General features: G+C 42.6%; 1 protein-coding gene across 1 annotated transcript in view; it reads right to left on the reverse strand.

The window, feature by feature from the left end:
• The window catches only part of ATG2A (autophagy related 2A), a 2,853,001-nt gene that overhangs the window by 2,691,056 nt on the left and 137,418 nt on the right, over nucleotides 1-24,527 (reverse strand). Inside the window, exon 3 of the mRNA XM_044075772.1 lies at nucleotides 17,143-17,289. Coding sequence (XP_043931707.1) covers nucleotides 17,143-17,289 — 147 coding nt within the window. The remainder of the gene's footprint in view (nucleotides 1-17,142; nucleotides 17,290-24,527) is intronic.

Raw genomic sequence — 24,527 nt, forward strand, 5'->3', positions numbered from 1 at the left:
GGCACTCCAGGGAGGTGTCGGAAGAAGCCTGGAGATCCACTGAGGGAATGGTGTGGAGGCTTTCTGAGCCCAGCTGTCCAAGCAGCAGCTCAGAGGCCTCAGGCATAGGTCCAGTATGAGGAGAGGGAGGTTCCATAGAGATACATGCAGAAAATCCTCTAGGAACAGAGAGAACCCACTCCACGACCTCGAATGCAGAACGGCTCGAAGACGCCAATGGAGAAGACATCTCCCAGAGAGTACAGGCCTCCCACTCTGAGGACGGAGTCGGAGTAGATCTGTTGAAGGCCAAGGCACCAAGGGGAAGAGACAACTCTGAAAGTTTTGTAGTTGAGGTCAACCCCCCTGGAACCAAACTCGACACTAAGGCTCTGAGACACGCTCTGAACCAAAGCGGCAGTGCCAAGCAAGTTGGGGAGAAAGTTGGAGGCAAAGAGGAGATCTCTAACGGCTCTGACACCCCGGCACCGGGACCCAATGGAACAGACAACTCCAAAACCAGGAGTCAAATCAGAGAAGGAGCTATCAGTTGGAACGGGGAAACCCTCACGGATCCAGATGCAGATGGAGCAGACAAGCCCCATCTGGATCTGTGTCTCAAGAAATTGCCTAATGAGCTTACAGACATCTTTTGGAGGTCAAACTTTGGGAAGACCCTGAAGAAGTAATGGAAGGGGGTCTGGAGAATCTCTGCGGGGAAAGAGATGGAGACCTCCCTGCATAAGTGGGCAAAGTTGACCACGGTGCTGAAACTGTAGAAGCCGACACTGTGGGAGCACCACTCAGCCTTGTAGCACCAGACGATGAATGGAGCAGAGGAGAGGCAATGGCCAAGAGCTCGAAGTCGAGCAAGTCAGTTTCAAAGACTTTGCCTTTTTCCTAAGAGGTTCAGAGGAAGATCATGCAGGAGATGGTCTTCTGGACTCTCAGGGCTACCTGGGCTTTTTAGGAGGGGATTGATCCCCTGATTTAGAAGGCATCCCTGAGCTGGAGAAATTAGGAAGCAACCCCTTTAAAATCAGTTTACTCCTCCTGTCCACCAGTGCCCAAGGCTAACAAGCCCTACAAATATCATAAGGGGTATCCAAATGCTGAGGCCCCAAAAAGTACACGCACTTCCCATGGACATCGGATAGACAGACCTTCCACCCACAAAAAGTGCACTTTTTAAAACCTAGCGGCTTTTGATTAGCCATAAGGAAAGAGAAAAGAAGAGGTAGAGAGAAAAGAGAAAACTTAGACCTGATGGGAGGAAACACAAAAGCTAGAAAGAGAGCTAGAGAATTAGATAGAAGAGTGACAAGTAAGGAAAGAAAAAAAAACATCAAAAAACTTACAAATCACATACAGAAGCTCAAAAGCGAGGAACTCCATGTGAACTCGAAGCATGGCAAACGAGATCTGAGGTACGGCGGGTCATTATGGGTAGGTAGGAGGAGCTCAAGTCAAGAGTCTTGAGCTGGAAGAAGGTAGCCAGTCAGTTCAGAACCTTGGAAATGTATTCCCACAGGTTAATGGAATGAAGTGGACAACATCAGATCAAGGATTTGGAGCAACCTATCCAGGTATGCAGAGTCTCTGATCATTGTCGGAACTGGAGAGAGCAAGCAATTAGCATGACAGTCTGAAGAACTGGGTATGGGGCAGGTGAAACAAAAGGTAACTGACATACTTCAACATGAGACAATTTTCCAGAAGTTGAGGCCACAGCAAGGAAACCAAAATTCTAAGGTCAGAATAAAGCTATGAAATGACCCTGACTTTGCTTGCTTCTACCTTCCATTGGGCTTAGGAATCATTTGAAAATGGGGAAAAGAATAAAGGAGAAATAGAAAGATCATTTGTTTTTAAATAAAGTCATAACAGAGAATTGTAAAAAGAAAAAGAATCTAAGTACGGCATGGATAGACTACAAAAAAGCATCTGACAGCATTACACATTCATGGATAAAAAGTGCTTACAAATGTAAAATATACATTATACATTGATTGATTACTTTGCAGTAACCATGAAACAAAGGCAAACCACTTTGCAGCTATGCTATGCTATGATAAAGGACAAATTATTATCCCAGGAATAAAAATTCAAGGGGGGATATTCCAAAGTGACACTGTCATCACTGCTCTTTTATCTTGCCCGTAACCCATTAAGTTGTCCACTTAATACATCAGGTCATGGCTACAATTTGGCTCCCAGAAAACAACAAAGTGTAAAGACTTCTCATCTTCTTTTTGCAGATGATTTAAAACTGTATAGTTCATCACACGAGGAACTGAAACCACAAAGTACAGTACACTTACCATAAATGTAGATGTTCCGAGTGTATTCACTGTTGCAGTCATCACATTTGGGTTATCTGCTTGCAGTAGCCCTCAGTCAGCCTGATTATCAAAGTCTTAGGTCCTGCATCAGTTGCTACCTCATCTTCCATGACGTCAGGTAGTCAGGGGTATAAAGCATGCAGCCGATGCCATTAAATCAGTTTTTCTTGCCCCAGATGTCAGTTGCCCCCATAATGGGAAGCAATTATATATACAAGGTTACACCGCCAACAAAAAAGCAAATACACCAAAAACCTTTAAGAACAGTAAACCAGAATAAACATAACAGTGGTGTTGTCCGTCTTTACCGTTAATTGTCCTGGAAGAATGTGGTCCTTGAAGGCTGTCAGAGCATTCTGTACAGCTAACATTTCTTTTTGATTGATATGCAGGTGCATTTGACTTGGGTACCATTTGCCCTGAAAGCACCTCCCTGCCAAGTAAGCCCCCCATGCATAGTTTGATGAGTTTGGTGTTAGAGTTTGGGCGGCAGGGGGTAGAGTGAATGGCAGTCCCTTATTTTGGTGGCAGGCCTCTGCCCACCAAAGGAAATCTTATCTGTAGACAAGGTATGATAGGAATCATTGCTTCTAGATCATGATAATGTTGACACCATAGGCTTTTTAGATACCATTGTAGTTTCCTCATATGCAGTCTTGCATATGGAATTGGGAGAATACAGGAGGCCATGAACCCCAGGGCTTGCAGTATTTTCCTTGCAGATAGCCGGGTCTTTGTGGACAGTTGTTTGATTTCTCTGATGTGAGGAAAGCCATCTGTAAAGTCGTGTTCAAGCTTGCTCCCAGGAATACAATTTGTTGGCAGGGTACAAGATGTGATTTATTTTCGTTTACGGTGTACCCCAGAGAAGTTAGCAATTTCTGTACAAACGCCAGATGATTCAATAGTATGTTCTGGCGTTCTGCCTGAATTACACAAATGTCCAGGTATGGGTATATTTGAATATTTCTTTGCCTGCAAAATGCAATGTCTGGAGCTAGGCACTTTGTGAATACCCTGGGCCCAGTAGATAAGCCAAAGGGCAGTGCAGAGAACTGACAGTGCATGTAGCCTGCTTTGAAGCGTAGGTATCTTCTGCAAGATTCCCTTATTGGGATGTGCAGGTAGCCTTCCTATAAATTCAGTGTTGCCAACCAGGCATCCTTGCCTAGCATAGGAAGCAGCTGGTGAAGAGTTAGCATCTTGAATTTTGAGATCACCAAAAATGTGTTTAGGATAGAGAGGTCCAGGATAGGATGCCAGGAGCTGTCTTTTCTGGGCACCAGGAAAAGTCTTGAGTAGAAACCTTGTCCCCTTTCCTCTTCTGGGACAGGTTGAATAGCCCTGATACTTAAGAGAGACAATACTTGCTTGTGAGCCTCTGCCCACTGATTTGGGTGTAGATCTGGCCAACTGTTTGGGGATGTTAAGGAGTGGAAGTGGAATCTGTATCCTTGGGAAACTATATTTAAAACCCATTTGTCCTGGGTAATGAGTTCCCAATTTTTAGCCTGCAAGGCAATCTTTCCTCCTAAAGGAACAGTTAGTTGTGTAGGAATTGGAAGTTTTAAAGTTAAGTCATTGAGACAGTTTACCATGGGGGGAGTCTTACTACTCCCTGCTTTGGAAGTGGGAGCCCCCCACTGCTTAATCCTGTGAGTACCTTGGGACTGAAGCCTGGGTGTTCTGCTGGTTCTGGGTTTGGATTGAGAAGGCCTGGAAGAGGCAGGAAAGGACCAATTCTTAGAGGGCCAATGCCTACTAAATCTGGGAGGCTGTACCTGCAGGAAAATCTTTAACAGTTTGCACAGATTTAGCTTTTTCCACCATCTTTTTAAGTACTTCTTCTGCTTTGTTGACAAACAGGCGGTCTTGGTTTAAGGCAGCATCCAGCAATTTAGCTTTACATGATCTGGCAAAGATTGCTCCTTAAGCCAAGCATGCCTTCTAAGTACAGACCCAGTGACTACAGCCCTGCAAGATGCCTCTAATGAATCAAAACCACATTGCAAAGTATGTTTTCCAACTTGTTCAGCAGAATGCATTAAATCCTGTAAATCTTTATTTTCAGCACAGGTCAGGAATCAAAATCATTTTCTGTTTAAGAAATCCAGTAATATGCTGCTGATGCTTTAACATATGAAACTGGCAGTTTAAGGCACTAATCGCCAAGGTTGCAGAAGTGTATACCTTCTTACCCCCATCTATCCAGCACCCTGGAATCTCTATCAGAGGGGGTAGGATTTTTGGCAGTAGTAGCCTTAATGTCCTTGGGTCCCTGTGAAATGGTCTCAGGATCCGCAGTAGGATTTTTAAAGAGGAACTTATGAGAGTCAGGAACCCTGTAATACCCATCAGGTTTTCTGGGAGCAGGAGGTAGAGAGTCAGGGGCCAAGCTAGATTCTGAGAAGGCATCATCAACAATGTCCAGTACAGGGGGAATAGCTAAAGGCTTGTGTTGGGGCAGGAGTAAGAAATCCCTAAGCCTCTTTTTAGAGTCAGAGTAATCCTGGCTTTCCCAGTGAAAATGCTCCCTAAGAGAATGCAAAGTTTCACCAAAAGAGAAATCCTCTGGAGGGGAAGAAGGGGGAATGGAGTCCTCTGTATCAGAATCCTCATAGATAGATAAGGGTAAATCCTGGTCATCAGAGGAAACAAAAATTTCAGAGTCCTGATCAGAAGAATCATAAGGAAACTCAGTCCTAGGTCACTTAGAGGGGGAAGGGTGGCTTCCCCTGATTAGAGTAATAAGGTCTTCAGCCATTCTTATCATTTGTTTTTTAGGCATAGAGGCCTGACCATGCAGTCTGGGCATCTGTTTTCTAGGCATGGATCAAGTTTTAGGCCTTGAAGAAGAAGACGGCGTCAGTTTAATATGCAAGTCAGTACGCCTGAATACACCCTCAGAAGCCGGTGCCTGCACAGCGGCTCCGGACCCATCCAAGGTAGAGACATCCGCAGGTTCCACAGTTGAAGAACTGTGAAATGATTTATAAAAATCATTGTATACCAATATTATACATTCCTCATTCTGAAGGAGGTATGGGTCTCCTCAAAATTGATTACATGTACAGATCTGCAGCCGTAAGACTGCATACATATCTGCTGACCTCACAAGATCAAACATAGAGAAAGTTTTAAAACGTGAGGAGAACAAGTCTAAGATGACTTCTTTTCTTAGTTTAACAGGAGCAAATCGGTGTTAAGCAGGAATGGAAATCAAACAGATATAGATAAAAATCAGGCAGCAACCGAATGTTCCAAAAAACAAAAGAAAGAATATAAGGTAAGGGATAAGATGAGAAGACAAGAAATATGGAAAATGCATAAATATAATTGCAAATACAGAAAACTGGAACAACCTCATGTCGCTCAGGATTTAACGTGAATTTAAACCAAAAGACAAAATTAATATTGGCAGCCAAGAAAGTGGACTATGTACACATTGTTTTACAAAATCCACTGAACATGTTGGAGAAACAGATAAATGCATATTATGTAAAACAGAACTGGAAACAGTTGCATATTTTGTGCTAATGGCAGAAGGCCTGTACACTGAAAGGCATAATAATGTGGCAAGGTTGTTGCATTTGAGACTGTACAAACATTATAATATTGAAGTAACTGAGAAGCACTGGAAACATAAGCCACAAAGCATTATAGAAAATAATGAAATTTATATCACATGGGATCACCCATTACCAGCAGTTAAAAAAACAAATGCGAGAAAACCAAATATAGTAGTCCAGGAAAAGAAGACAAAAGTAGCATTGATCATCGAAATTGCTACACCCAGTGATTAAATGTCTTGAGTAAGGAGAGATAAAAAATGATGATTTGCAGGCAGAAACAAGGGTAATAGGGAAGAAGGATACCCAACAGTTCCAACAATAGTAGGAGCAATGGGTCACATTTAAATATGTTACATATACTTGTAACTCTATATGAATTGCAGGAGGAGTCATTTTGGGGACCATTGAGGATGCTGCAAAGTGCACTTTTGGCGAACATCAAAGACTGAAACAATACTAATTTCATGAACTTTAATTGTACTTTGACTTAGGAATAGGCCCATTCCCGTCATGGTATTAGAAACCCAAATGTCTTGCAGAAATTAAAAAAGCAGTATGACATGAAGGTTACTCCCAGACTAATACATACTATTGCTATCCTGCAGGGAATTAAGAAAAAATCTCTGCAATTGGCACTGATCAAAGAGGCAAAAAAGAAAATGCAAGGTTTCCCCATTGGTGGTAAGAGATTTTTATCACCATCCAACTGAAAGACCACTCCTGAGGTGTCAGCAAGCACTTGATGAGTCAGTCCATGACCGAGTTAGCTTCCCCAGGTATATAGGCAACAACAAGAAAGAGGTTGTATGGCACAGCCCACTCAAAGCCCACAAAGGGTAGGGAATTAATTCCACCTTTTGTTTACATACGTATATCACATCACCTCCATGCTGTTGCAGTGGATGGCAACGTCACATTGTGGAAGGGAATCCTTGAACATATGCAGCATGACACAGCCCAAGGCCCATCCTAATCTCTGGGAGATTTATGTACAGACTGGCCTTCTACATATTGTGACCACATACTGTAGACTTTCCATGCCCACCCCACCCTATAATGGAGGCATCTGTATTAACTGTGAATAGGGGACTCGAAAGAAGAAAGGGACTGCCCGGGAGATGTTAAAGTTGAGGAACCATCAATTTGGGTATCTCAGAGATGCACCTCGGAGAGAAAGTACAGTTTTGTACCTACCATAAATGTAGATGTTCAAGTGCTAATACAGCTGCAGTCATAACAGATGCGTTCTCCTGCCGTCAAGCGGGTCCTCAGTCGGCCGAATTCCAAAGTCTAGGTCCGGCGTCGGTTGTCGTCGCTTCTTCCCTGACGTCAGTGCGACAGGGGTATAAAAGAACCAGCCGACGCCATTTTCTTCAGTTTTTCTTGCCCCAGATGTCAGGTGCCCCCAGAAGGAAGGCAATACATAAAATTATGCAATAATGCAATGCAATATAATCAAAAACAGTAGTTGCAAGCAAATAAACCATAAAAGACAACCCCTAGAGGGGAAGGAGGGAGGGAAACCTGGACTGCAGCTGTATTAGCACTCGAATATCTACATTTATGGTAGGTACAAAACTGTACTATGTTCATCGTGCATACAGCTGCAGCCATAACAGATGGGTAGAATCCCAAAGCTAAGAAAGGGGTGGTAGGCACTAGGTGGAACTAGGAGGAGCCAAAATGCCCTGCAAGACTGCAGTGGCAAAGCCTGCTCTAGATTTGGAGTATAATGGTAGGTTGTAGTGCTTGGAGAAGGTATGCACAGAACTCCAAGTGGCTGCTTCCAAAATATCCTTGGTAGGTACTCTGAGGAAGGCTGCAGAGGTGGCTGTGGCCCTGGTGGAATGGGTTCTAATGCCTGTAGGTACAGTTTTGCCATGAAAAGAATAGCAAAAGCATATGCAGTGTGCTATCCATTTTGAGATTGTCTGTTTGGAAATTGGCTTTCCTTGAACTCCTACCGCATAGGCCACAAAGAGCTGTTCTGCTTTTCTGAAAGGCTTTGTTCTGTCCAAATAGTAACGCAGTTGTCTGTGGATGTCCAAGGAATGTAGTAATCTCTCCCCCTTGTTTTGAGGATTAGGATAAAAAGTAGGTAAATGTATGGCCTGATTTAAAGCTACCCTGGATACCACTTTAGGCATAAAGGACGGGTTGGTTCATAAGGAAACTCTGTCCTGATGGAAGATGATAAAAGGCTGGACAGCCATGACAGCCTGTAGTTCTGAAACTCTACGAGCTGAAGTGATAGCCAGTAGGAAAGCTGTTTTCCAGGACAAATATTGCAAATCTGATGAGGCAGCTGGCTCAAAAGGAGGCAAGGTCAGTTTTTCCAGAATGAAATTAAGATCCCAAGCAGGTATTGGTTGTTTCCTTGGAGGTCTTAAATTCTTAGCCCCTCTGAGGAACTGTCTTAAGAGAGGGTGAGAGAATAAAGGTGGATCAGTGTTGTATTCTGCAGAAATGGCTGAGGCATGGATTTTGATGGAGGAGAACGAAAGTCCACTGCTTAGCAGTTCCGCCAAATATTGTAGTATTTGAGGTAAATTCAGTTTTCCAGGGTCCTGGCCCTTTTTCTCATTCCAGACGCAAAAACATTTCCATTTTGCGGAGTAAGCTTTTCTAGTTGATGGCCTTCTGGCCTCCAAAATGACTTCCTGCACCTCCTTGGAGAGTAGGGCCTGCTGTGATGCTAAGGAATCTTCCATGCGGCTAGATTGAGTGTTTTTAGCTGACTGTGAAGAGTTTTGAAGCTGTGCTGAGTCAGAAGAAGAGGCATTAGAGGTAGGGTCCATGGTGGGGAATGCGTCAGGCTCCTCAGGAGTGGTTACCAGTGTTGCCTTGGCCAGTCCGGAGCAATGAGGATCATCTTTGGTCTGTCTGCTCTGGTCTTCAATAGGACTTTGGGCAGCAGAGGAAGAGGCGGGAAGGCATAAACTGTCATTGATGTCCAACTGAAAGAGAGAGCATCCACTCTCCAGGCCTTTGGATGGGAGATCCTTGAGCAGAATTTTGTCAATTGATGATTTTTGTGGGAGGCAAAGAGATCTATGTCTGGCCTTCCCCATTCTTGGATTATTTCTGTAAAAACTTTTGGATGCAACTTCCATTCGTGTGGATCTGTCATATTCCTGCTTAGGTTGTCTGCCAGCGTGTTTTCCTTGCCTGGCAAGTACTGTGCTTGTAGTTCCATTTGTAAGTCCATGGCCATGTTCCAAAGTGACATGGCCAGTCTGCATAGGGGGTAAGAATGTGTTCCTCCCTGCTTGTTTATGTACCACATAACTGTGGTGTTGTCCATTGTTATAAATAGTTGACCTGGTTGTAGGAGGTCCTTGAAAACTATAATAGCATTTATTACTGCTAGCATTTCTTTTTGATTGATGTGAAGGTGCTTTTCTTTTTGGGACCATTTGCCCAGAATGCACCAGTCTGTCATGTGCGCCCCCCAGGCATAGTCCGAGGCGTCTGTTGTGATGACTTGATTTGCTTGAGGCTTGCTGAATGGAAGACCTGTGTTTGTTTGACATGCTTGAGCCCACCACAGAAATTCCTTTTGCAGACATGGAATTAGTGGTATTATTGTTTCCAAACTGTGGCTGTGTTGAGACCATATGTTTTTTAGGTACCATTGTAGTTTTCTCATATGCAGCTTTGCACATGGGATTAGTAAGATGCAAGATGCCATGAATCCCAGAGCCTGCAGGATTTTCCTTGCAGTCAGCCTGGTGCAATTTGCCAGTGTTCTGAAGTATTAAATTAGTTGCCCCTGCTTCTCTGGCGTGAGGTAGGCCATCTGGGTGTTTGTGTCCAAATTGGCACCCAGGAAAATTATCTTCCGAGATGGTATTAGCCTTAATTTCTCTTTGTTGACTGTGTATCCCAGAGAGTTTAATAACATTATTACATAAGCCAGATGTTTCAGAAGAATGTGCTTGCTGTCCGCTTGGATCAGGCAGTCATCCAAATAAGGGTATATTTGTATCCCTTGAAGTCTGCAGTAGGCAATTACTGATGCCAGGCATTTCGTGAATACTCTGGGCGCAGTAGATAAGCCAAAGGGCAATGCAGAGAATTGATAATGGGTTGAACCTGCAAGAAATCTGAGGTATCTTCTGCAATTTTGTCTGATTGGGACATGCAGGTATGCCTCCTTGAAGTCCAACGTTACCAGCCAAGACTCCTTGCCCAGCATGGGAAGAAGTTGCTGTAGAGTGAGCATCTTGAATTTTGGTACGAGTAGGAATGTGTTTAGGATGGAAAGATCCAAAATAGGTCTCCAATCTTTTCCCTTCCTTGGCACCAGAAATAGCCTGGAATAAAAACCTTGACCTTGTTCGTGTGTAGGTACCTCTTGAATAGCTTTCATATTTATGAGATCTGAAATTTGCCTTTGTGCCTCTGCCCTTTGATTGTGTGGCAGGTTTGGCATGCCTCTCATTTTTGGAAGGGTATGAAAATGGAATTTGTAGCCTCTGTTTATAATGTCCAGGATCCATTTGTCCTTTGAGACAACATGCCAATTTTTTGAAAATAGTGCCAGCTTTCCTCCTAAGGGGGCTGCCATTTGAGACCTGGTTGGCATGCAAAGGGGAAAGTCATTGGGTTTGCTTTCTGAAAGATTGCAAGTTGTCCTCACCACCTCTTTGTGTAGGAGCTTGCCATTGTCTGCCTCTATACGATCCTTGTGATTGTCCTCTGCCCCTCGAGCGCCTGTATCTGCCTCTTTGGGGTCTCTCTGTGTCAGGAAAGGACCAGTTTTGGAAGGCCAATTTCTACTAAAATGTGGGGTTGAACCTGCAGAAATTCTTTCACAGTTTGCATTGATTTAGCCTTTTCCTCCATTTTCCGTAATACTTCCTCAGCATTAGCCCCAAATAGTACATCCTTTTGAAGAGGGGCGTCTAGTAATTTAGCTTTGACATGATCAGGCAAGGCTTGTTCCTTGAGCCAGGCATGCCTACGCATGACTGAGCATGTAACAGCAGCTCTACATGAGGCCTCTAGAGCATCAAAACCACATTGTAAGGTATGTTTACCCACTTGTTCTGCACTATGCATCAAATCCTGCAACTCCTTCAAGTCTGGTTGTTCAGGTTGTGACATTTTACTTTTCAATTGTGATATCAAAAACTGTTGGTATTTTAGCATATGAAACTGACAGTTTAAGGCCCTCATGGATAAGGTAGCCGAGGTGTATACCTTTTTTCCCCACCTTTCTAAGGATCTGGAATCTCTCTCGGAAGGCAATGGATTTTTGGCAATGGAGGCCTTAACTCCCTTGGGCCCTTGTGAGATGGTTTCTAGGTCAGCAGCATGGCTTTTGTACAGAAACTGGTGTGAATCCGGAACCCTGTAGTACCTGTCAAGCTTAACTGGAGCTGGAGGTAGAAAGTCCGGGTTAAGGCAGGCCTCCGAGTAAACATCATCTAGGATGTCCAAGACAGGAGGTATAGCCAGAGGCTTGTGCTGGGGTAACAAAAGAAATTCCCTGAGCCTTTTCTTGGAATCTGAATAATCCTGGCCTTCCTAGTGGAAGTGTTCCCTTAAGGTATGCAAAGTTTCCCCAAATGAGTAATCTTCAGGGGGGATACAGAAGGAATAGACTCCTCTGTGTCAGTCTTCAAAAGGGGAGTAAGACTGTTCCTGATCATCAGAGTGTTCTGAAATAATGGAGCCCTGATCAGAGGAGGGGGAATCTTCCTCCACTCTGGGCCTTTTGTCCGGAGGTGGCTGAGAACCTCTGATTAGAGTAATTAAATCCTCAGCCATTTTAAGCATCTGTTTCTTAGGCATGGGGCCTGGAGATGGGCCCTGTGTAGCTGGTCTCAGAGTGCATGGATGCTTTAGACTTGGTGAAAGCCTTGATGGAGAAAGAAGAGGAAGGTCTGAAGACACCTTGAGTGGAGGTGGACCTGTCCATATTCTGTGTTTCAATGCGAAGAGTGGCGTCGGTATCTATAGTCGGGGTTTGGGCCGAGGAGCCTGCGACCTCGGGTACAGGAGACACCGCCAAAGATGTGTCGTCGATAATCAGGGGCTGCGTAGGCTCCTCGCTGAGAACCAGACCACGTGGAGTTGGCTTTGGCGTGGTGTCGGTAGAGGCTGCGGACCTCGAGTGTCGGTCCTCGTCTTTGCGTTTTTTTAGACAAAACCGGAGTCGGAGTATCCCACGACATAGTATAGTTAAATGCTTTCCCAAAAAAATGCTGGGCAAACTCCGCCCGACACTTAATAGTGCGTTTGTTGAATGTAGCACAAAAGCGACAGACCGAGACGTCATGGTCTGGGCCTAAGCAAGGAATACAGAGGGAATGGAAATCCTTATGCGGTATTTGCTTCCCACAAGAAATACAATTATTAACTTTGTCTGACATCGGTCTGAGGCAAGAAAAGTTTCCCCAACGGGGTACTTAGCTTTTAAGAAGACTTCGGTTTCCAAATTTTCGTAATCTCAGGAGCTGGCCGACCGGCACATGCGAACTGCTTCTGCTTCGGGCACCGCGCGGCAAGAAAGACTGAAGAAAATGGCGTCGGCTGGTTCTTTTATACCCCTGTCGCACTGACGTCAGGAAAGAAGCGACGACAACCGACGCCGGACCTAGACTTTGGAATTCGGCCGACCGAGGACCCGCCTGACGGCAGGAGGACCCATCTGTTATGACTGCAGCTGTATGCACGATGAACATCTTGTTCCACTGTATCCACAAAGTCCACCAGTGGACCTGCATGTGATACAATCACATGAAAGATAAGGAAAATTGTGGCTACCATGAGCCCCAACACCTTGAGGCAAGCAGCTGCAAAAACTAAAGGGGAGTGAAACCACAGACGTGGCTTAAATTACAAGAGCAGTGATGTCTACTGGGGCATGGACCTTACAAGAGCAGATGCCCAGCAAACATCTAATGAATTATAAACACTGTGTTGCCTGTAAACTGGGACTTAGTGAAGTTTATAGTTCTTCCCAAAGGGCAATAACCAGCTTCTCTATGGTCAGAGGGGCCATACGTCAGTTGTCTAGTTACAGGAATAAATTCAGCCTACTGAAGCTTTTGGAATGCTGCAACTGTGGCCATGCAATTTGTGAACAACATGTAGGCTTAAAAGAGATTGAAGGGCAGAGCTTGAAACTGAAAAAGGCTGAATCCTACCTGAAAATAAAGGAACCCCTTGCCTCCTTATTTTGATAAACTGGTATGCATCTTGGAGGTCCAAAAAGAGCATCCAATGTCCTTTGGATAGACTAAGGAGAACTGAACAAATCATTACCATCTGGAAGTTTTGCCTTGGTATGAAATGGTTTAAGTTGCTTAAATCTAAAATGGGCCTGAAGTCCTTATACTTTTTAATTACTCAGAATAACCTAAGGTAAAATCCAAACTCTCTCTCTGGTCTGACTGTCTTGTGGGACCTCCTGGATGCTGCTTTCTTAAAGAAGTTTGCCAACTTCTTACAATGAAATCATATTCTATCAAGGTGGGACTCTGGGAAAAGGAAGTGACAGTGGCCAAGGGAAGAGTTGAGGGATTAAGTAACCTCTGGATACTGTGCTCAAAATTCACTTGTGTTTTACAGCCATCCATGCCAAGTAGAGGGACCAAACTTTGACTGCCTTCACAGTGGAGCAGTCTGGTAAGGACTCATGAAGATTGCTGTGGCCCACCTGAGGGTTGTGAAATCATGGCTGTTACAAGAATTTCTTGCCACTGAAACCTCCACCACTGCCTCATTAGTTCCTTTCAGGTTGATGTTCTTGGTGCAGATGGCCATGTTAAATCCACAGCTGACATTGATTTTTTTGCATCCAGAAGATCTGTGTGGAGTTCTGAAAGCTTTAAAGCTTTTCCCCACATTTTTCACTATCCTAGCTTTAATCTGCAGTTCAAAAAAGGCTGCGGCCATTGAAAAGTGCATTTACGAAGGATTCCTTGACTTCTCTTTTAAGTCTGTAAAGTGAGGACAGACGTGATGGCGAGACTTGAATACTTCCTACAAGACTTGTTCTGAGGCCAGCAAAAAGACTTTAGGCAAATACCTTGTCTTGCATTATCTACAAGATCTTCCAAACGTGGGATAATAAGGATGAAATTAGCAAAACAGACTGGCTGGCAGTGTTGTTGCCCGAATCAGGGTACTACACAGGGTCCAAGTGTTTTCTCTTACACAGCTGCTTGGGAGTGCCTCCTGACCAAGCAACATTCCGAAGAGGAAGACCCAGGGGCTAAGTCTAGCTTAGACTCCCAGCATTAGTCCTCCAGGTGGTCCTGAGGTCCTCTGTCCCTGCATTTGGAAGCTCTCCTGAACTCTGGTACTAAACAGAAGTGACCTATTGGTAAGTCTGCCTGAAAATTGGTTTCTGGGGAGTCTGCTTCAAAACTGGCTGCAGCATCAGCACTCAAAAGGGTCAAACACCAAAGAGCTAGACACACAGACCAACTCTTAAGAAACCTAGTGCTGGCTTTGACCCAAAGAACCTGACCAAGTTCCTTGCTGCAGAAGCAGTCAGTGCCAAAAGCCTTGATGCAAATGGCTGCACCAACCTGGAAAAACAAATTATTGTCAACTTTAAGAGCCTGCATGGAGAAGAGTGAACCTGATATGATCAGAACAGGAAGAAACCAAGAAACAGAAAACTGAATACTGTCCTATCCTGTCACAGAACAGGAAAATAACATGAAGCAGCACAGACTTACCTAGGGTTGAAGCATGGCTCTGAACAACATCTCAAGAGTCGGCACATAAAACTGACATGCTGGAAGAAAGAGGTCCACCTCAGACAGGGAAGTTAAATTTTCCTGTGCAAAGTAACCCACTTCAAGGACCCAAAGCAGAACTCTCTTCAACTTTAGCTAACAATCAGGAACCTCATTTTCAGTAAAAGACTTCTTGTCCTCTCACCTGTCAACCTTAGAAGGTTGTGTGGGGGAATCCCTAGAACCCAAGGTTTTTTTTCTGTTTGGAAGACTTTTGACTTATTATGCTCTACATGTCCTACAGAGGTGCACAGAACCTGGAAATCCCTATTAGGCAAAACAACTTTTAAAATCACTTTATTACATATATCAATACAGGTTCTCTCATCAGATTTGTTAGAAATTAAAATGTTCATCCCAGCACACTATGTATTTATCATTTTATCCTGGGGAAGTAACAGCTTGTGCTTACACAATATCTATATTTTTAAAACCAGCCTTTTCCATTATGCACAAAGCAGTCATACACAAAAACACTCTGAAAACAAAAGATAAAATCCAAGACGATCACAAGAGCAGCACCCACTTGGATATCTACAGAGAAATAAAATGTCAAGAAAGCAATCACAGGGAAGAAAAATGTAATAAAAAATGGAATTATCTCACCAAAATAGGAGAAACATCTGCAGGGGGATTTAACAGTCAAATAAAATTATCAGAGTCCAAAGAAAACCTTAAAAAAATAAATAAATAAATAAAAACCTAACCAAAATGCCTTTCTAGTAAAATAAAAAACTGCAGCACCTTTATAACTTCTCCCAAAGAGAAAAACAGCAACCAGGAGCAAGATGAAGGGACACAAGGAATCACAACTAAGTTGGGGAAGTTGAAGCCTAGGAAGGTGTTATACATGCCAAGCAGACTGAGAGCTAGCAATTCACTCCTAGTAGTGCACAAGATGAACCCAGACCATGTCAGACACATATTTATACGTGAACCATTTTTCAACATTTTAGTCTAGTTGTCTCTCAAGATATCAGTCACACTCCTTACCAATACTCCAATCAGTTTATACACACTCCTTACCAATACTCCAATCAGTTTATACACTCACCAGTTTCTACTGTCTGTGCAAACATTTCTAGTCCTTCCAAAGGTTGAGTAGGCTCTGAAGGCTCCTTTGGCTGTTTCTTCAGACATTCTTGGGCTAGCTGCATGCTTGTGGTCATACAATAAGAACTCTACGACGAATTGTTCTCACGTTAAAGAGGGCACAGCACTGGCAATGGGAGACGTCGTGGTCTGGGCCTAAACAAGTGAAGCAGTATGACTGGAAGTCTCAGTGTGGGATTTGCTTTCCACAGGCAAGACAATTGTTAACTTTTTTGGATATCAGTTAGTGCAAGAAAAAAGGATCTCCAACGGGGTACTTAGCTTTAGATGCTTTCAGCTGCAATTCAAAACTCTGGTAGTGACTGACCAGCACACTTGCGAACTGCTTCTGCTATGGGCTCCAAGGCAAGAAAGACTGATGTGATGGCGTCGGCTGCCTTGCTTTATAGCACTGATGACCTGATGTCAGAGTCAGCAAGCGACAGCAGCTGACGCAGAAAAATATTGACTCTGGTATTCGGGACGGTCGAGGGCTACCACAGCAGGCATAACCCACAGGTGATGACTGCAACAGTGAAACACAAAGAACATGGTTGTGTGGAGGGATCCCTAGAACCCAAAGGTTTTTTTCCGTTTGGAAGATTTTTGACTTATTATGCTCTACATGTCCTGCAGAAGTGCACAGAACCTGGAAATCCCTATTAAGCAAAAAAACTTTTAAAATCACTTTTATTACATATATCAATACAGGTTCTCTCATCAAACTTGTTAGAAATAAAAATGTTCATCCCAGCACACTATGTATTTATCATTTTATCCTGGGGAAGTAGCAGCTTGTGCCTGCACAATACATATTTTTTAAAACCAGCCTTTTTCATTATGCACAAAGCAGTCATACACCAAAACACTCTGAAAACAAAAGATAAAATCCAAGACAATCACAAGAGTAGCACCCACTTGGATATCTATAGAGAAAGAAAATGTGAAAAGAAAGCAACCACAGGGAAGAAAAATGTAATAAAAACTGGAATTATCTCAGCAAAATAGGAGAAACATCTGCAGAGGGACTTAACAGTCAAAGAAAATTATCAGAGTCCAAAGAAAACCTTAAAAAAAAAAAACTACCAAAAATGCCTTTATAATAAAATAAAACTGCAGCACCTTTATAACTTGTCCAAAGAGAAAAATAGCAACCAGGAGCAAGATGAAGGGACACAAGGAATCACAACTAAGTTGGGGACGTTGAAGCCTAGAAAGGTGTTACAGGTGCCAAGTAGGCAGAGAGCTAGTAATTCACTCCTAGTAGTGCACAAGATGAACCCAGACCATGTCAGACACATCTTTACACGTGAACCGTTTTTCAACATTCTAATCTAGTTCTCTATCAAGATAACAGTCACACTCCTTACCAATACTCCAATCAGTTTATACACTCACCAGTTTCTATTGTCTGTGCAAACATTTCCAGTCCTTCCAAAGGCTGAGTAGGCTCTGAAGGCTCCTCTGGCTGTTCCTTCAGACATTCTTGGGCTAGTTGCATGCTTGTGGTCATAGATGACCAGCTCTGAAATTCTGGGCCATGTGCTGGATAGAAAACAAAAAGAGTGCCCATTAGCTTACTGCTTACTACATACAATTTTACTAATACAACTGCATTAATTAAAAAGAAACTTCCAAAAGTCTGTCTGTAATAACTGTTGCAAGAGATGGCATGGTTTAAAATTGTACATCAGCATGAGAAGCATATAATTCCATTCTGTTTCCCCAAGGACAAGAATAGGGATAAAACCACCCCATGCATTTACTTGTTTATAAACAAACTTTCTGACATATTTCAGTGCAGTGACAACAGCCACTGCAAGTGGAAGTTGGGATATTTAAGTTAACTGGAAGGAGGGACTGCTCAACCTTTTGCCATGGATTTACCACAGGCAAGCCCATCTGTCATTAAATTCAAATCCAACAGAGGGAATGAGTTCTTAAAAGGAAGGAGAAGCCACAGGACTCTTTGAGGAACAGTCTGACCAGCCACTGTCGGCTCCCATCTTCACTTCTCCTTGAGGTCATGATGCTCAGACACCGATGACATGTATCCTGCCCATGCCATAAATCCGTCTCAAATCATTCAAGTCTCGAGACAAATCAAGATTACATGCAAGCTAGCAGACTATACAGGGTGGTATACATAATGCTACACCCAAGATGAGAACCATTTTCACTTGCTGGCATAGGTCTATAGAGTGGAAAAATTCCTAGCAGACTTAATAACCTCTATGAACCCAAGCAAGCAAATCGACGTTCTGGCCATTAAGCTCAGAGAGAGCAGAAAAGTTCTGGGGTAGCCCTGGTTGCTACCCCAAACAAGGGTGACATCCTCTGCTTGTCCAGGAGAGATTCCCACATCATAACAGACCTCAGAGCCTAAAGTCTTGGCTTTCTTTGCCACCATATGGTGACAAAAATGGCTTCTCAGCATTTTCCTTTGATCTCTGAGAGGAGGTGTGAATCAGGACAAATGGAGGGAAAACATACATGAATTATCCATGCCATATAGAGAGACAGCAGGTACACTGCTATCCCCTTTCCCCTTGCCCTGTTGAGAAAAGCAGAAAAGGGAAAGGGATACTGGCAAAAAAAGACTGGTCTCTGGAGTACTTCATTTTTGGAAGACTCTTACCAAACAAGACATCTAAAATTGGTAGCTACAGAAACGGGCTGCAGGTACAGCTTAATTCAGAACATCTGCCAGGTCACTGATTTCCGAGAAAATAAACCTTGGAAACCTTGACATCTCTGTTTAGGGCTCAATGCCACATAACCACTGCTTTCCTGAACAGGAGTACCAGTCTTATAACCCCTTGCTTGTTTAGCTATCACATTAGAGTGTTTGGCTGGATAAGCAGAGTCCACAGTACATTTCTGCCCAAGGCCCTCACAGTCAGGAAAACTGCTCTTAACTCACTGGTTGATGTAGATCCCCCCTCTCAGAAGAACATTACTTACTGCAATATAAGGGAGTTTATGTGAGATCCATAACCTGCTGATGAAGTGTCTATCATAAGAATCTGTAATGTGTTCTGCTGCAGAAATGAAAGACCAACTAGAAGAATGTAGGGGACTGTCCACTAATCTAGAGTTGACAACAAGGGTCTAATGCCAGAAAACAATCCAGGAGAGGAAAGAGCCACTCTCTTTCATAGCCCACTGTAACACCTGAAAACTGACCCATAAGAGTGGCGTTAAGAAGATCACAGTGGCTATTAAGCGAAGCAGCAGCAATAAGGGACTAAGCCTGGACCCTGTGTTGTGCTCTCACCCATTTGCCCAAGATCATAACTTCCTGGGCTTTCTCCAAGGACAGGGACTGTAAACAATGGTAAATGTTCAGTCTCATGAAAATAAAGACAACTTTCAGACCAGTCAGAGACTATTTCTTGCAATTTACGGTGAACCTTAGAACAGTAATCACACAAGTGTCTGCAGCAGTGATATTTTCAGGGAGTTTCTACAAGGGGCTACTAGGAGCCAGTTACCCAAGACAGAGAGTCTTCCTTGTCAAATTTTTGGTCATTACAGTTAATGATCCAAGGGCACCTGTTGTAGTTCTGAGGATAGTTATTGCAATCCTTGGAACTGCAAAACTGTTACTTTGAGAATGGGGAATAAAAAGTTTGCAGCTGAGTTTGCTTGTAGTAGCTTATCTATTCCTAGGTACACTAATCCCAGCTTTTGAATACATAATTTGCAGTAATAGTGCTTTAACTTCCACACCTGGGGTGCAAAGTAGTTAAGCCCTGCTACATAAACATTTTAAGAGTTAGACAAATAATTCTACAATACATTGTGTAGAAGCTGTAATCAAAATTATATTTTATGGGTTTCAGGACCTGCAACTTTAGGTCTTGTACATGTGATAGCAACTTCATGGCCAATATCTCGATAAAGACTCTGTCCACTGAGGAAAACCCAAATAGTGATGCCTACATACAGGAAACTGGAGTTGTCTCATGCATGGACTTCAAAAACTAATGTGACAATTGAAGTCCACCAAAGCTCTATGGCAAAGAGAGGATAATGCCCTAACTGCAACAAAAATGGTCTAGAAACAAAATATCTAGACAGTGGAGAAAATGAAGAGTGCACCACTGATGTTGCCTTGTCCATCCTAGAAGAGGAAGGCAGACAGTCCAATCAACTGTGACACTGGCAAATGATATACACAATGCAGCAAAACAGCCAGGAATGAGCACTTGGTCTGCCAAGTCACACAATGAAACATGTTGTGGAAGAGCTCACAAGGGGATAACATAGCAGACCCTTGAACATGTACATCACCCACCAAGGAGCGCACTCTTTGGCAGCAGTAAACCTCTGAAGGGCTTCCCTCCAAAACTTGTATTTCAGTCAGCTCAGTTTGAGCTGCTTCGCAGTTTGAGTGCATGGAAAGTGCCCCGATGCTATGGAAGCTGTTGTATCCATTCCTTTATATCTGGATCTGAAAGAACAAATAAAGTACAATTTACCAGGAACCAAACAGAGTCTTGCTGTCAGGCACGAAGAAGAAGTCTACATTCAAACTAAAATGTGTCATGCTACCAAGTTGTTTTATACTGTTTCCACAGGGATGGGTATATAACTTCACTGTAGGGTTAGGAATGCTGTACATCTCCACAATATGTATGTAGTAAGTTGTCAATACACCAGAAGTAGTAAAATCATATATACATTCTTTGAAAAGGCAATGTTTTTGGCACTGTTGACATGCCATAAGCAGGTAAAGACTATCACATCTGTTTTGTTTGTTTACAAGAAAATACCAATACAAAGTTTCAGATGGTCACGGTTCAGTCCACTCTCCATTTTCTGGGCAAAGATGATTGGATGTACTCAGTAGACCTTCAGGATGTGTGCTATCACATGAAAATGAACAAGCAATCCAGAAGATATTTACACTTCCAGCTGGGAGCCACTCACTACCAGTTCAAAGCTCTGCGCTTTGGCCTCACCACAGCCCCCAGGGTGTTTACCAAATGTATGGCAGTAGTTGCAGCTCTCTTGAGACTGCATGGATTCTGGGTGTTTCCCTATCTAGATGACTGGCTATCTACTGCCCCAACCAGGCACCGTTGATAAGGGCAAGGAACTGGGTTCTCTAGATTTGCACTCATCTGAGAATAACCATAAATTACGACAAGTCTCATCTACAACTGACCAAGAGATGTCTCTGTAACGACACAAAAGTATCAAATGTTTTGTGTATGTCAAATTCAAAAACTTTTTTCATATGCTATAAAGGACACGTATTGCATTACAATGGCTACCACTCTGATCCCCACAAATAAATATGATACATTTTTCTGATGTAACACTCTATCATGAAGACCAGCTGCTGTGATAGTGTAATTTCACTGGTTTCCCGACATTCAGGAATTTCCATTCTTCTTTCAGAAATTCCATCAAATCAAAAACAGCTGAGCAAATTCAAAACCGTAAAATACCCAAGTGTTAACCATAAATTACCAAAAATGTTTTTCTAAGACACAGTTTGATCCCAAAATACAGAAGTGTGGTCCCAGATGCTCCAAGTGCAGGGCTGCACCCCTACTATTTGAACAACCGATTCAAAAAGTGCATAAAATGGAACACAAAACATCTATGCAGCAATCTTCTTAAGTTTTGCTATACTTCTAGAAAAACAGCCCTTTCTCACATTCTGGTCAGCTCTTACTTCTGATATAAACTATCCTACTACAGATTCCATTAACTTCTTTAACTCAAAGCTTAACAAAATGAACAGTTTTATTTTGCCTGGGAGATGACAGTTTACACTTCTGTGAAACTATGGCCATTTTTGGTTCTGCTCACCATCTTACAAGCTGCAACTCCTATAGTGACTGAAAACAGGCAACACTATACACTGTGTTTTCAAGGGAAAAGAAGAAACAAAAATAGGTTTCCAAGTTTTTCTTCCATATCACACACAAACAATGTACAACTTAGAGCCCCCCAAAACACCTACTGCACGTCTTTAGAATCTCGCAGAAAACTGGAGCACACAGGAAAAACCCACGTGAACACAGGAAGGACATGCAGACTCCATAAAAAAATGAAATTCAGCCGAGAACCAAATGAACTGGAGAGCTTCTTGCTGTGAGAAGACATTCCAAATGGAATACTAAGCAAACAATGTCTGCTACTACTGAAACCTTAAATTAACTTCTTAAAGGAAAGAAAGCACAGAAAGATAAACTGTCAATAAGGCTTTCAAACATGCAAGACTCCTGGCATTTTTTTACCTTATTTTGTATAAAACTTTACAGGATACTCCCTCAAGCCCAAAATGACATACTTGACACTGATCAAGTACTGTCAAGTTCTGTCTCTCACTCCACTATACATCTAAGATAGCAAGAAGTTGTGAAGAAATAAAAGGAAAAGGGGAGACAGCAGTGTCATGCCACTGATGAAAAGGAAATAATCACTGCATCTGACAGCAGAACAACTCAGTGATGAAAATGTTTTTAGCATATGAAACCCAGTAGATTTAGCAGGCAGTGTGTGATACAGTATTTCTGAAGTTGATGAATGCTTCTGCTTCAGAAATGTTTCAAGGAGATGGTTCAAGGACAAGATAATGTATATTTAGTCTCTGTATATTACCAAACAACATTTGTGTCATTATTTTTATTACCACTTATTAGTAATAAACAGCATATTGCACTTGTATTTAAGTACAAGACCATTTCATTCCTCGCTGACATCTTATAGAAGGAATGTAGTCATAATGATGTCTAAGGCAAAGAGTTCACTTCAGCAATCGCCAATATTTCAGCCAGGCTGATCATCTTTTATGGTAGGAAAACTAGGCAGTTTAACAAACCTCTAGAAAGGTCACATTTAATGGAACCTGAATTTGCTCCAAGACCAGAACAATATGATGTAGCAAAAGTTAATTGTTATCCGATAAGTTTATGGTACTCAAAACCGTTACACAGCATCACAGAAATTGTAGCATTAATCTGTTCCATGCACTAAATGCTTTAACCTTTCTTATAATGGGTCCCTGTGTAACAGTGCTCTGATGGCGTGGGGTTTCCTAGATGGTACTGTTCACCCACATTCTGCAAATAGGATAAACAATACAAAACGTACAACTGAAAAGTATTAATGCAAAATAATAAGGAACATTTTAAAAAAAACAAGCCAAATAATAAACAAACAGTTTCATACAGTGATGGCCAACCTTGCGGCCTTGACGCTGTATGCAGACTTCATCTTCTAGTGCACATCCTTTCTACCTGTCCTACCCAGACCTAAACATTCAGATATACTTGTGCTCAGCCAATAAACTGCCAGTCAAAAATACAAAACTCTTAATGATACTGCAACCTACCTATTATGCCTTTCTGGAAAATCCTCTCCATATATCAAGGTTCAAATGATGGATGTGATATCTATTTTCTCATCAGTGGGGCTTTATCTGTGACCTTCAAACTTAAAATAGACCTAGACCAAGTTCAGTTCGGTACAGTGCCTTCTAGCTTGTATAGTAAAGCTGCAGTACGTTTCTAATGTTATTTACGGCAAGTGCTTCTGTATTTGTAAATGCAAGTTACATAAAGAAGAAGAATCTTTTCAATAGTATGTGCCAGTAAAAAACTCTTACTGACAATGATTTCCTTCATAAATGAATGAAACTTTAATTTACTCTGTTAAGGAATACAGAAAGGACAAAGTGATTGCATGGCAAAACCAAGACATGTATTGCTAACTTAATGCAGTGTTCTGATAATCTTCCTTATGCCCAGTATAGAGAAATGTTTTTAGTTTTCAATTCTGCAACCTTTCATCTCATTGTCTATCCATCCAATTTCTAAACCACTTAGCTTAATGACAGGATCAAGGTGGCAGTAAGCAGAGCAAGACGGTCTAAACTTCAGTATCTCCGCTAAAAATTTCCACTTCCTTCTGAGGGTCGTCAAGGCATTCACATGCCTGCTGAGAGATACAGTGTCTCCAACATGTGCTGGGTTTGCCCTTATGCCTCCCTCAGTAGGCATGCCAGCTACATCTCTGGGAGGAACCCAGGGGCATAATCATTAAGGGTCCAAACCACCTCAACTGGCTCATCTCAATCCTGAGCAGCAGTGGCGCCACTCCAAGAGCTCTTCACTCAGTCCCAAAGAGTGAGCTCAGCAATTTTATGAATAAAACTAGTTTCCATCACTTTCACTCATTATCTCATCCTTTCAGCTGCTAACAGGACATCAATTGGCTATTAAAATGAGGGCTTCTTCCTAGCACTTAGATTCTGCTTCAAAAACACAGTCCAGTAATCTTGTAGTCAACCTCTCGATCCTTACTCATGAATAAGAATGAGAGACACTTGAAACTCCTCCTCTTGGGTAGCTGCAACTCTCATTTGCAGAGAGCAATTTTATCTTTTCTGAGAGAGAAAAATTACCTTAGATATAGGAGTATTAATTCTTAAACAAGCCACTTCACACACAGCAGCATATTGCTCCAGCTCATGCTGAGATGACTAAGGTCTAAGGCCAGCAGGAAGGACATCTTAATCTACAAACAAAAATGCCAACCTCAGTTCCCCAAACTGGAGACTCGAAAAACTCAGCTGCACCTTAATATGGTCTTTCTGCAAACCACAGGAGAAACAAAGCATACCTCTGACAGTGAATCCATTATGAATCTATGTGGAAAAAAGCTCTCACTCTGAAATACAAAGGTTGAATAACATAAAACAGCAGTCCTGCAACCTTATACTGAAGTCGCGTCTCCCACAAGGAATTATGCTCACATGTCTT

This window comes from Protopterus annectens, chromosome 6.part1 (assembly GCF_019279795.1).
Source record: "Protopterus annectens isolate FY-2018-M chromosome 6.part1, PAN1.0, whole genome shotgun sequence".
In the NCBI taxonomy this organism is placed as follows: Eukaryota; Metazoa; Chordata; order Ceratodontiformes; family Protopteridae; genus Protopterus; species Protopterus annectens.